Source organism: Petaurus breviceps, unplaced genomic scaffold, assembly GCF_028583685.1.
Source record: "Petaurus breviceps papuanus isolate PSGF00001 unplaced genomic scaffold, PetGlider_PUasm1.0 91041, whole genome shotgun sequence".
In the NCBI taxonomy this organism is placed as follows: Eukaryota; Metazoa; Chordata; class Mammalia; order Diprotodontia; family Petauridae; genus Petaurus; species Petaurus breviceps.
Window position 1 is genome coordinate 4,720,086 of NW_027187400.1, and position 14,444 is coordinate 4,734,529.

The 14,444-nt window shown below is 42.1% G+C and overlaps 3 protein-coding genes and 1 pseudogene across 3 annotated transcripts in view; 2 read left to right on the plus strand and 2 right to left on the minus strand.

Moving 5' to 3' along the window:
* STX12 (syntaxin 12) overlaps window positions 1-11,047 on the minus strand; it is a 33,070-nt gene extending 22,023 nt beyond the window's left edge. Inside the window, exon 1 of the mRNA XM_069079045.1 lies at window positions 10,793-11,047. Within this exon, the coding sequence (XP_068935146.1) occupies window positions 10,793-10,910 (118 nt within the window). The 5' untranslated portion in view covers window positions 10,911-11,047. The remainder of the gene's footprint in view (window positions 1-10,792) is intronic.
* PPP1R8 (protein phosphatase 1 regulatory subunit 8) overlaps window positions 1-14,444 on the minus strand; it is a 373,418-nt gene that overhangs the window by 47,219 nt on the left and 311,755 nt on the right. The window lies entirely within an intron of this gene.
* WASF2 (WASP family member 2) overlaps window positions 1-14,444 on the plus strand; it is a 343,739-nt gene that overhangs the window by 32,980 nt on the left and 296,315 nt on the right. The window lies entirely within an intron of this gene.
* On the plus strand, window positions 4,059-10,552 carry LOC138153937 (NEDD8 ultimate buster 1 pseudogene; annotated as a pseudogene).

Genomic DNA, 14,444 nt, shown 5'->3' on the forward strand with positions numbered 1-14,444 from the left:
ATAGTTATTATGAAATGGCTCAAAAGATTTTATAGAGATGAGACTGAGTATGCACATGGATAGGTTGCTGCTAATATTTTTCTCAATCAGCTTCTTTTGAGTAACAATATCACCCATGCTCACCAATAATATCACCAATGACCCATTTTGGGGGAATTTTCCCTTTAAGATGTATTAAAAATTAATACATAGGAACAGCTGAACAAATGTGGTATAAAAATCTAATGAAATATTACTATATCATAAGAAACAATGAATATGAAAGATCAGAAGATTTGTATGATAAACAATGAAATAAAGAGAAAGAAAATAATGTGCATAACGACTACAATACAGTAAATGAGATGAACACTAAAACAAAATTGAACACTACGTATGTAATTCTATTGACTAATACTAGTCCCAGGGAATGAATAAGGAAATGTACCTCCCATTCTTCCTCTTCCAACCCCGCCTAGGGGCAGCTGGTGGCTCAGTGAGTACCTGAAGTCAGTAAGACTGGAGTTCAAATGTGACTTCAGATACTTACTATGTAATTCTGTGAAAGTCACATTACCTCTATCTGCCTCAGTTTTGTGAGAAATGCTAATAGTTTGGTTTCCACAGATTCCATAGGAACAATTGATGCTGCAAAGACAGATGTTACACAGGACATGCAGGAAGGTGTAAATCAGGATGAGGGAAGGAAAAGCACAGCGACTCTATGCAATCATATAGCTGGAAGAAATCTCTAAGTTCCTCTTGAAGGAGGCCCAGTCTGAAATTGCTCAAACTGACCAGGGTCAAGGGATGGCCACTGACTTTTTACTAATATGCATGCTTAATTAGCCTCATGCACATTAACTTACACACCCCACAGGAGGAGACAGCCACCATTTTCAAACGTGCTTCACATGACGCAGGAGGAGGGAGACGTTAAGGAGTAACATGCACAGGGCAGCCCAGGAAAAGGGACGTTTTGTTTGAGGGGAACATGACATGGACAGTTCGGGAGGCTGCACCTAGTCAATGGAGAACAATGTGGGAAATTCTAATGGAAGCAGCATAAAAGGACTCACATTTGTCTGAACCCCCAGAGTGTCTCCACTGAGGGGGCTACCCATTCAGAAAGAATAAATGTAAAATAAAGATAATGAAAACCTTCCTGGCTTTCCAATGAGTATTGTTTATTCCTAGACTAAGGACATTTCTCACAGTTCATCTCATCATTCATAAAATGAGAATAATAATAGCATTTACCTTCCAGGGCTGTTGGGAGAATCAAATGAGATATTTGTAAAGTGCTAGGCACAGTGCCTGGTGCAAAGTAGGGCTTAACAAATGAGTGTTTTCCCTTTACTAGAGAACTAAAAGACTATGGGTTTGGTCACTGGTATTAGTTGGTTTGACTTAACTGCTTTTCTTTGCTACAAGGAAAGGCTCCTAACAGGGAGTGGGAAGGGATACAAAGAGGAAGGAGTACGCTTGGAAATGAATATGATAAACAAAAAAGTAAAAAAAAAATAACTGACTGCTAACAGATGACAAAAAAACAAACAATGAGAATGGTCTAACCAGTATAAGGGTATGCTTGATGAAATCCCAAGAAAGGTAAAACCATTTTTAAAACAGAACACACCTCCACAATCTCAGACTTGATCGAGAGGTACAGAGAACACAAAATCTCATGTTTTTATTATTTGTTGGTTACGAAAAAGCAATGGACTCTGTCAAACAAAAAGCCTCAAAGGTTTTCTTTCAACAAGCATCCTCTGTACATATGTTAAGACTGTACCTTGACAGGTACAACCATGAAGAGGTACAGAGGTGCGCTCTCAATAAAGTGACCATCAAATGAGACATAAAACAGGACATGTAGGCTCATCAAAGGGGTTCACTAGCACAGTAGAGAATTACCTGGTCAGAGTCCAAATAAAAGGGTGGGCTTTTATAGATGGTGAGATTCTCCTGATACTCTCATTTGGGAATAACATTTGGCTAATTGAAGGAAGCCCGTTTCCATATCATAGGGCTTCTTCAATGAGGTCTATGGTCACTTTAAAGAGATTAGCCTAACAATTTACATAGAAAAAGCAACTGAATGATGAATGTAAATTGCCCAGATTATGACATGCAGTTGGACAGGAAGTTCATTAGTATACACAGCTTGTGCAGGTACTACCAAAAGACAATTATTAGCACCCAGAATTGAACAGCAGAGATAAAATCAGCTGGATTCCATATGGGAAACTGTGTAGTGCTTTCAATGGAAATGTTATATGACTGCAAACAATTGAGCACAATATGATTTCAGAAGAATCAAAATTATAGGTGACAAAAAGGTAATGGGAAGATTCATGGTAGGTGTATTATCAGCAATGACATACGCCAGAAAAGCATAAAGCACATCAAAAACATTTTGTATTGTTTGTCTATTGTTTTCAATCATGCCCAACTCTCCATGACTCCATTTAGGGTTTTCTAGGAAAAGATACTGGAGTAGTTTATCATTTCCTTCTAGAGCTCATTTTTTTTTTTTTAAGCAATAGGGGTTAAGTAACTTGCTCAAGGTTACACAGCCAGTTATTTCTGGGTGTGGTGCTGAGTATCTGAGCCCGGATTTGATCCAGGTCATCCCGACACTGGAGCCGGTGCTCTTACTCGCTGAGCCACCTGGCCACCCCTAAGCAATTGGGATTAAGTAACTTGCTCCAGGTTACACGGCCAGGTGTTTCTGGGTGGGTGCTAAGTGTCTGAACCCGGGATTCGATCTCCAGGTCTTCTCAACACTGGAGCTGGTGCTCTTACTTGCTGTGCTACCTGGCCGCCCCTAGAGCTCATTTTATATATGAGGAAACTGAGGCAAACAGTGACTTTCCTAGGGTCATACAGCTAGTGTCTGAGGCCCAATTTGAACTCAGATCTTCCAGACTCCAGGTCCAATGCTCTATCCACTGTGCACCTGGCTGTCCCCATCAGGAACATATATAACTCTAAAAAAAGATATGTGCTAAGTATAGCAAGAGATTCCAGGAGACAGCCTGAATGCTGGTCTAATGTCTGTAAAATATTAAAAAAACAAAAAGAAAAACCAGAAGGCTCCCAAAACATTGGACAAAAATGTATAGAGTACTGGGGCAGCTAGGTGGTGCAGAGAATAGAGCACAGGCCCTGGAGTCAAGAGGACCTGATTTCAAATCTGACCTCAGACACTTAACACTTACTGGCTGTGTGACCTTAGGCAAGTCACTTAACCCCAACTGCCCTGCCTTTCCCCCTCCTCCCCTCCAAAAAAGACAAAAAATTTATTGAGTACTGATGGAAAGTTACAATCATGATAGAAAATGGAAAAGTGAAGAAGGGTTACAACCAGCTCAGATGCAGGGAGAAGTACCCCACCCAAAAGATAGCTCAGAGCCATAGCAGCAGTCAAGCAAATAGTGGCTGACCTTTGCATTTAAATCTTGAGATTTAGAAAGTGCTTTCCCTGCAATTCCCCTCTGAGATTTGTGAGGTTGTCCCCATTTGATAGATGAGAAGGCTGTGTGGCAGTGGATAGAAGGCATCAGGAAGACTGGGTTCAAATTCCACCTCTGACATACTCACTTCACTTCTCTGAACCACAGCTTCCTTACCAATAATAATGATTGGGAGCTACACAGGATAAAATTTCAGTTCTGAAACCTTAAAACTGATTTCATATGATTTGATTTTCCTATCAAGAAATCCGGCTGGCTGGCTGAGTGAGGCTTCAGCCCAGCCAGGGCTGGGCTGGGCAGAGCTAAGGGGGGCTGAGGGGCCGACGCTGGCCGGCCTGTTTTCCTGCCTCCCCTGGAGTCGGCGTCGGCCGCGCCCCGTCCTCCTGGGAGCCTCCAGGGACTGGGGGGCGGCTGGGCTTTCTTTGCCCCCTGGGTCGCTGCGGGGGAGTGGATGTGTGAGGGGCTCTGGGGCTGTCGCTGGGGGATGCAAAGGTAACTCCGAGGGAATCCCACGGGAGGCGGGGCGGGGCAGTCTGGGCACTCCTCCCTTCCTCACCTGACAGGGGCTACGAGGAGGTGCGTCCATTTTTCCTTCTTTCATCCTGGTTCTTGTCTGCCGAACCAGACCTGACTTCCTTTCTCTCCCTATGCCAACTCTCCACGCACGGAGGAAAAGGGTGGTCTCTATGGGGAGCGAGCCCTACATGCAGCCCCTTCTTCTTGGTTACCCAGGAAAGGCTGCTCCGCCCCGGGATGGCACAAAAGAAATATCTATAAGCAAAACTGACCCACTTCTTAAGGGAAGACAAAATTCAACTTTGGAAACCTCCATATACAACTGAGAACAAAGAAGTTGGTTTGGTATTGAAGAAACTTGCAAAGAAATATTCAGACAAACTAGAATGCTGTGAAAATGAAATAGAAAAAATTATTGAAGAAATACGATGTAAAGCAATTGAACGTGGAACAGGAAAATAAAAACTTTAAAACCACAGGTGTTGCTACAATTGAATTATTCTTGCCTCCAAAACCAAGGTAAGAAAACCTTGTTGGAAACCAAACTGCACATCACTGGCAAAAAATTGAGATCTCAAATAACTGAAACCTTTGGATTTCAAAAAAACTCCATTAAAATAGTTATAAATAAGAAGCAGCTTCAATTAGGGAAAACCCTGGAAGAGCAAGGGGTTACACACAATGTGAAAGCCTTGGTGATTGAACTCAAGCAGTCAGAAGAGGATGCACAAAGAAATCTTCAGGAAGAACTAGAGCAAAATGAAGAAGACAAAAAGGAAAAGAGAATGCAAAGAACAAAGAGAGGCCTAGAAACACTGGCACAGAGAGCTGAGACTGTGGATCCTGAAACAACTGCATACTTAGAAACAGCAAATCAAACAGGCAGATCCATCAAAATACCTGCAGGAGAAAAAAAGCCCTCATGTCAGCTATGGGGTATCATGAAAAGGAAAGAATATGGAATAGCATTGCCCTGTCTGCTGGATGCTGACAAATACTTCTGTGAATGTTGCAGAGAACTCTTGGATATAGTAGATAATTATGCAGTGCTTCAGCTGGATACAGTGTGCTGTTACTTCCGTCTGGGACAGCTGGAATGCCTTGATGCAGAAAAAAAACTGAATGTGGCCCAGAAATGCTTTAAGAACTGTTACGGGAAAAACCACCAAAGACTAGTCAATATAAAAAGAAGTTATGGGAGAGAGAAGGTACTATTTTTAAGACTTTACTTGCTTCAAGGAATAAGAAACTATCATAGTGGTAATGGGGAGGAGGCTTCTGTATATCTCAATAAGACACAGCAACTCTATGAAGAGCTGTCTATAGATCCTCTAAAAATTCAGTTTGTTACAATTAGGATTTACTGATCAAGAAGCTCGACTTGGCTTGAGGGCTTGTGATGGGAATGTAGATCATGCTACCACCCATATTACCGACGGAAGAGAGGAAACTGCCCAAATAAAGAAAGAGAAAAAGTAAGACTGGATAACATAAACTCTTTGAAAGAAATGGGCTATTCGGCTTATGCTGCCAAAGAAGCTCTCCACCAGGCAAGAGGAAACCTGGATGAAGCACTCAAGATTCTGAAGATCTCCTTGTAGGATAAGGTACTGGACACTGAAGTCCTGAGTCTTGAGCTGAACTGCTGAGTAGTCACACTCTGCTGCAGAGAGCCCAACTCCGATGGACTGGCCATGTTATTCAACTGCCAGATGTATGTTTGCCTAAAAGACTATCTTATGGAAAACTCATACAAGGCAGGTGCTTACATGGTTGCCAGAAGAAACAATACAAGGACACTTTCAAGGTCTCTTTGAAGAGCTTTGCTACTGATTATGAGACATGGGAGATACCGGCACAGGACGACCCAGCATGGCAGTAGCTCAAAAGAAACAAAATGTAAGATGTGCAAATTTGGAGAGGTCTCCCTCCAAAATGTTCATCTAGACTGTTTGTGCCTGACCTGTGCTAGAGCCTTCCAAGCTCATAATGGTCTGATCAGTTATGGCACATTGTACATTGACCTTAACATCACCATGTCATTTTGGTCTTCTTCAAGCATGAAGGACAAATGACTTTCCAAATAAAACATTTGTTTAGAAAACCCCCCCCAAAAAAAAGCAGGCTGGTGGCAGCTAAGCAAATAGAGCACTGGCCCTGGAGTCAAGAGAACTGTGTGACCCTGGGCAAGTTGCTTAAAACCCCAGGAAGGATGGAAGGAAGGAAGGAAGGACGGATGGAAGGAAGGAAGCAGTCTTTCTTCAGAACCAAAGAAGACATCCGAATAGCTCACATGGTTTATAATTAACACCTATTAAGCACAGCTTTATTCTACAGAATAAAGGAGGTTCTACAGAATAGGGAGAAGATAACAATATTTAGCAACTCTGCATGTTCTCAGTGAGAACACATGGCTATGAAGTTCTTTTTCATCTTGAGCTTTTCTAGATCCCTTTCTTGAAACTATGGCAGGTTTGGGTGGTTTTGTTGTTCTCCAATTCAACATTTTTAATTGCCTAGTGTGTGCAAAGGATAGTACTAGGCTTTTTATATAGAAAAGAATGCATAGGGTCACTTGCTAGTTGGGGTGAAAGAACTTTTTCTCCCTTGACATACATATTTCATTTATTCATTCAATAAACATTTATTAAGTGCCTACTATGTGCCAGAAAACTGAAGAGGGAGGCCTTGAGCCAAACAGAGCATTTTGTATTTGCTCCTGGAGGCAACAGGGGAGTTTACTGAATAGAGGGTTGACAAGACCAGACTTTTGAGAAATAGCCAGAGTAAACACTTGCTCATATTAAATCATAAGAATGGACAAGTCTTGATCAGAATCAACTATTTAGAACCCTCAGTTGCTCTGGCCTCTTTCTATCTTTTCAACTTTATGAATCTATGATTCAGGCCTACCTGCTGTTTCTCACATGTGGTGCTCTCTCTACGCTCTGTTATTCCCGATGCCAGGAATGCTTTTTCCTTCTGCCTCTCAGAATCCCTGGCTCAGCTCAAGGACCCTTTCCTTTGAGAGGACTTTCCCATGTCCCCAGCAGCTAGTGACTTCACTTCTAATTTGTGTATATCTTGTACACACCTACATATGTATATGTTGCCTTGCCCATTAGAATGCAAGCTTTTTTAGGGAAAGGGCTGTTTTTGCTATTTAAAAAAAAAATTTCTAGCATTTAACACAGTGCTTAGTATATAGTAAGCCCTAATAAATGCTTGTTGATTGATTAATCTGCAGTAAATCAGAAAATTTACAAAGCTACAACTATTCTCCACCCAACTGAAAGCATTCTGCAGGATATATTTTATTCTGGATTTACTTATTACAAGCTAATGGTCAGGACTTCCTGTTTAAAAAAAAAACAAAAAACTCTGATTATCAGAAATCAGATGATCCCAAACAATCCTGTCACCGGATTTCCTATTTTTAAAAAAAACCCTGATAATCAGAAACCAAATGGTCCAAACCAATACACAGGCAAGTTCCTCAGTTGTGCTGCCTTCCTTTTAAAGCCATTTATGTGTATTTTAGGGCTGAGGACATCTTAACTTCCTCTATCACCAACATCTTATTCAAAGCAAGGGCTGGCTAAAAATTTTTGAAAGACTAAGAATAAAATCATCAGGCAGTCTAAAAACGGTTGATGTCACAGTTTCAATTATCTGTAAAATGACATTAGATGATCTCTAAGAACATTTTCAGTTCTAATATCCTATGATTCAAATGAGGATATATCTGTTCTAAAATGAATATATTTCCTATAATTCAACATCAGGGCTTCAGAGAATAACAGCTTCCAAATGAACTCTGATCCATCTAAAACATAAAGTCCACTGATAGGAAAGTTACTGACAACAGCTCTCCAGCATCTGAACCACCAGATGACTCAGTATCTTAAGAAAAAAGTTAAAGTACATTAGTCAGAATATGGAGACAAGAACATATGCAGTAATTATGACCCTGCAATTTTACAAATATACCAGCATGGAAATTAAAACTGCATTTTCAGTTAAAAAAAAAACTGCAATTAAAATTACCAGAAAAAAGATTTAACAGTGTTACTGTAACTGCAAACATCTTAAATGTGAATGCTGTCTCACTCTAATAAAACTAGAAATGGGCAATGTAGGCACAATGTCTTCTGTTTTTCCTATTATCCAATTCAAAGGACAAAAAATGATTTTTTGAGTATCATGGTTTCATTTCACTGAAGTGTAATATAGTGAGCATAGTGGGACAAGGAAACTTGGAGAGGTTTGGGATGTGTGAATGTCACCAGATGATAAATAAGCAAACAGGTAAGGTATTCTTCCTAATTCATCTCTTTGAATTGCATCTTAGATTCTCCACAAAGAGCTGCAAGGCAGGACAGACACTTCAGCCAGAACTGATGAGGGTTAAAAGTCAGAAGAAGAGAAAAGTAAAAGGATCCTAGAATGGTAGTTGGCAAGAAGAAGCTGGAGAAAAAAAGAATTCCCATCCTCAAATTTGTTCTAAGTAAGAAATAAGTTCCACTCATTCACCTCAAGTAGTAACATTTATGGGCCTCTAATATTGTTAATTAAGAAATGATAACAATGTTACTAATTGCTTGTCAATCTTCTCCAATGAAAACTAATTAGTCTAATAATTATATCTGCTGTTTTACTAAACATCTTTAACCAAATCCTGCCACTCTCCCCCTGAGAAACAAAACGGGATATCCAAACCAAGAACAAGAAAAATACAGCATCCAAATAAGCAAGTGATTTAAATGTCAGAAGACTGAAGTCTGAGCCTCAGTTCTTTCACTTATTAGCTCTGTGAGGTTGGTCAAGTCCCTTAACCTAGCGGAGCTTCAATTTCAGCATCAGTGAAATAGGAATAATATTTGCACTGTACACCTCACAGGGTTATCATAGTAAAGCAGTATAAATGAAAGTTATTAGTAGTTTATCATAGCATCCTGTCACTAAAATCATCTTCCAGTGTCTCATCATGGCATGGAGATGATCCCAAGTTTTCAAAGGCTAGGCTAGTAGAATATAAACTTAAGGAGATCTCTCAAATAAAATTAAGTTTCAAGTACAAACTTAGGGATCATTTATTTACTGTCCAAGGACCACTTCAGGTAAGTTTGATTGCCCAGGAATATGAATTTTTCTGCTTCGGTAACTTCGGAGGACTATCTATTAAGTTGTGAGAGAGCTGTACTTTGCATATGTTGAAATATAGGAACCCTGTAACAGGGCTGTGGGGTTAACTTGTATTACAGCCATCTGTAAATAAAACTGGGAAAATCAACTAGTGAGTTTAGTTGATTTAACCTTATTTGATTCACAGAATTTCCATCTACTGCATATCGTTTCTTGTTTTTTCAACAACTAATTAAATACAAAGTAAAGTTTGACACAGTTCTTTAAACTTCAGTATGACTTAGTAGAAACAGCACTGATCTCAGGATCAGAAAACTCAGGTTTGAGATCATGTTGCAACATATAAGAAAGTGGAGATACTTTGTTTCCTCACAAGATTGTTGTAAGGAAAGGATTTTGCAAATCTTAAAGCACTATTAACATGCTGTTAATATTAATTGGTAAATATAATCACTCAAGATCAATTACTACTAAGTAGTCTAGGAATATACTTCCAATCACTAAAACACATAAAAGTAATGTACCAACCTTTATGTACAAAGATGATGCTACTTGACCTGGTGTTGGTAAGGTATATACTTTTAAATCGTTATATCCCCTCTCCCTTCCCCCCCCCCCCCACATGAGGGATGGATTACCTAATGAGGAAGTAAGATAGGTCACAACACTACCTCTAATTGTAGCTTGACATATATTCCTATGTGATGTGGAGTCAATCACTAAACTTCTTGGTATATGAAATTCATTTCAAGAAACAGCTAATTAAGACCTCTCAAAACTAAATACTAGCTGATGCTGTCTAGCTAGATAGATTATGAAGAAATCTCTGAATCTTAGGCCACTGAGGAGATTAATAAGACAAGCTGTACTCCTTGAATTTTGGGCTGCCAAGGGAAATTAATAAGTCATGTTCCGCTCCCTTCAGAAACCCATAGCCTCTGCACTCCTCGACCAGTTCTACGACTCTGAAATTCACTGGCTGTTTTAAGTCATACAACCTTCACTTCACCTTAATTGACATTTAAGCTGAATTCCAACTGGTTCAGCACCACAGAGAATTATAGAATCGGAAGTCAAACTATTACACAAAATTTGAACCGAATAGGTTGTGAGGGAAAAGGAGAGTGGCTGTATGTAGAAACACTGGGTGACTGGTTAAAAGTCAGGCAGCCCCCAGGACTAGACTCAAAGTCACGGCATCTATGAGCCTAGGAAAGCAGGCTGGGGCGGCCAGAACCCTGGATTTGGAGCGAGACTGGTTCTGACACTTGCTCCCAGTATAACTTTGGCCTCGGCCCTTCCCTTCTCTGGGCCTCAGTTTCCCCACCTGGAAAATGTGGGATCTGAGAGGCCGATCAATGAGATGAGGTCAGCTCTAGAGCTAGAGATAAAGCCCTTAGTGTGGCCGGAGGGAAGTCCTCCTCCGGGACTTCCACTAGGGGGTACCCAGGGAAGGGCGGAGGGCGGAGCAGGCAGGGAGGAAGGGGGCTTGGGGCGGCGCCCCGCCCCGCGGGCAGTCAGGGCCTGGACCTGGGACTGGGGACCCGGCTTCGCCCTCAGTCCTCCCACGGCCACACCCACTGAGGTCGGTGCGCGGGCAGGGGCCCAGGCCCGCACCCCTCCCCGGCCGCCCTCGGGGCCCCCCGGCCTGGCAGCCCTCGGCCCCCACTCACTGGCGTAGCTGATCCTCTGGATGTGGCCGCAGCAAGTATTGAAGATGCTGTCAAAGTCCCGGGGCTGAGGGCCCGAGGGCCCCGCCGCCCGGTACATGTCGAGGGGCCCGTACGACATGGCGAGGGCTACCTGGCCGGGTCGGGGTCGATCTGGACGGATCTCCAGCCGGAAGGGTACCTGCCGACCAGTGACAGGGAGGAGGGGCAGGAGGATAGAGCCGCGGTGGGAGGGGTAGTGGGGGGGAAAAAGGAGGAGAATGCTGCGTGCGCACCCGAACCTCGCGCTGCGCGCATGCGCCCTCTGCGCCACGCCCTCCCGGCGGTCCACGTGACGTAAGAACGCGCGTTGGGGGCGAATGCTGGGAGGGGTTTAGATTCTTGGCCTGTGGGGTCGTTGTGAACCCCGATTTTACTTTGCGTAAGACGGAACTGGGGCCTCCACAGGGAAGGTCCGTCGTATCCATCCGATCAAGCACCCTTGTTCTCTGAGAGCCCCGTGTGGGCAGCTCCCGCCCGCCCCCCTCCCAGATGTAAATATCTGTCTGTCGCCTCGTTTCCGCCCTAGAAGTCCTCATTGTCCTCGGGGAGGGGCTCAGCATTCCAGGGGACTGGGTGGGGAGGAAGCCCGGGGCCAGAGTGGCTGGGGGTGTCACTGTGTGTGGGAAGGAGCCGAGTGACTGAGGACCAGTCATGCCTCTGGCGTGCAGTCAGGCAGGCGGAAGTCCCTACTGGGATGCTTGCTCTGTGTGTGACATGGGGCAGGGCACCCCCGCTCCCCTCCACCCCCAGTTCTCAGTTGTTCAGTCGTAGCCTAATCGCGGGGTTTTCTTTGCAGAGATCCTGCAGTAGTTTGCCATTTCCTTCCCCAGCTCGTTTTTACAGATGAGGAAACTGAGGCAAACGGGGTGAAGTGACTTGCCCAGGGTCCCACAGCTGCTAAGTGTCTGAAGCTGGATTTGAACTTAAGAAGATGAGTCTTCCTGACTTTAGACCCGGGGCTTTGTGCACTCTGCCACCTCGATGCCCCCCATAACTTCCCTTATTAAATTATGGCTTCAGAGGTGTAGACAGCCAAAGCAACAGACTGGCTAGCAGAAAGAGATATGCTATTGATTATAGTAATAGTTTTCTTTCATTGAACCAAAACCAAGCCATCCACATCATAAAAAAGCAAAGCACCTTGGTAGTTAATGTAGCCAAGGACCCGAATTCTATATGTGGATTAGGAATCCAATTGTTCCTAGGTGGCACAACACGGGGAATGGGGAAGTCAGTCCCCACCACTTTAGCAAACAGCATAGGCCAATGGAAAGTGTTATATTTGGAATCACAAGTCACTAAACCTCTCTGAGCCTCAATTTTCTCATCTGCAAAATGAAGAAGTTGGATTAGGTAACCTTTAAGATTCCTTCAGTTCCAAATCTGCACAGAATTACAAACAAAGTTTGCTTCCCACCTTTGCTATGTTCTAGATGTCTCAGATACACTAGTAAATTTGGATTTCAATACTGGAAAGAAACTTAGAAATCATCTAAGAAATTTTATTTAAAATTTTAGAGTATTTTTTAAATATTTTAAAGGAGTATATTTAGTTCATAAGAGTAGAAATGACATGCCCGAGATCAGTAAGTACCAAAGCTAGCACTAAAACCCAGGTCACCTAATTAATTCACTTACCATTCTGCCATGTATGAAACTAAGTATGCATTTTGACGGCCAGATATTAGAACAGGTTAAACATGAATATTACAGACCTCCCTGCCTTAAATATATATTCCCTACTACGCAAATGAACTTACATAGGGTGGTTTTGGGATGTTGATTAAGTACACATTAAACTAGGAAGACCAAAGTTACAGTGCCCATTATACTATGATATAATAATGATAGCTAGCATTTTTTATACTTTAACATCCATTTAAGAAATTTTTGAATTCCAAATTCCTTCCAGCCCTCCCCCACCTATTGAGAAGATAAGTAATATGATATCAATTATACATATGAAGTCTTGCAAAACATATTTCTATATTGCCATGTTGCAAAAAAAAAAGAAAAAGTGAAAAAATATGTATCAATTTGCACTGGGTTCATTACTGTTCTCTCTAGAGAGCATCTTTCATTGTGAATCCTTTTGAATTCTCTTGGATCATTGTATTTATTAGAGTAGCTAAGTCTTTCAAGGTTGATCATTGTTACAATATTGCTGTTATGGTGTATAATGCTTTCCTGGTTCTACTCACTTCACTTTAATAATAATAATGATTTTTCTCCATCTTCTGGGTTATGTTCCTTTCACTATTTTAATCTCTTTTTTAAGGTGGCCCTATTCCTACTGGCTTTCTTCCCTATCCCCCTGGTTCTGTCTTTTTGTTTCTTACTACTGTCTTTTAAGAGTTTTGTTTCATTCTCCTGCTTTTATCTGGTTATGATTTCTTCCCCCTCTTTTTTGCCTCAGTTAATCAAGTTATCACCCCTTCAGCTAGTCCAATTAATTATTTTTTTTAATTTCAATTTTTGCACCCTTTTCCAAAAAAGTTTTATTTCACTTTATTATTTGTCTTCTCTTTTTGTTTTGTCTAGACCTTCATTATCTGACTCATGACCCCTATAATCAACTGGTCTGTCTTTTCTCTATGGTCTTTGTACAATCAAAGCTTCCAGGGTATCCATTCTAGGCTCTTGTAATGGGAATGTAAATTTTAAAGATCTTCCCTGCCCCTAGGCTAAAGTGCACCTGGAGCCTGGGGTGGGAGGCTTGTTTTTCAGTAGATACTTTTTGATTGGCCAGTGGGTCCAAAAGGTTGTTACATTCTCTGAGTCAGGAGAAGGCTATATAAGCCCTAAAGTGAGGCTTTGTTTGGGGGCTCACTTTGAGAAGTGTTCTGTGATTTGATATGGATTCTGGGAAGCCGTTGTCCTGAGGGGGGACGACCCCCCCTTTGAGAAAACCCAGATGTTGACTGGGTATGGATGTAATGGTTGGACAGTTTGAAATCTGTCTACTAGATCTGTTTCTGTCTTGATAATTCTGTCTGTGTACTTTGAAGTTCGAGGTGCTGACCTTTTCCCCTGAACAAGGTAAACGATATATGTCTGACTGATTAAAGTAAGCTTGTTAACCCATTTTGAGTTGCTTTCCTTTATCAAAGCAGATCCAAGAACCTGTATTGGCGGCAAACCCTGAGGACGCTTGGGGTGCTTGCCACCACAGCTCTGTCCTCTAGGTACTTTCTGTTTCTGCCTTGTAGGGCTTTTCTCATGGATTCCTCTTTCTCATTATACCTCACTCTCAGAATAATACCAGTTATTGCAGGTGTCAGAGAGACAGTGCTCTATGGTAGTGCTCTGCACTCTTCTTTTGTTGACCTTTCCCCCCTCCCTACATTTGCCTGGAAATCTCCCTATGTCCATGCTCTTCCATTCTTTCAAGTGTTACCAGGGATTCCAGCTCTTTCCCCATCTCAGAACAAGTAGACTTTTCTGGGGACCAAATCTCCCAGGCCTTATCTAGTGCAAGATCTTCATTTCTCTTCACCCCCAGAAGCATCATGGAACTCCCCACATCTCCAAAATAAACCCTCCTTCCTTTCCCTCCCTTTTCAGTCTTTACCTCCTCCTGCTTACCCACTGTCCTATAAGCTCTTTTCTTTCT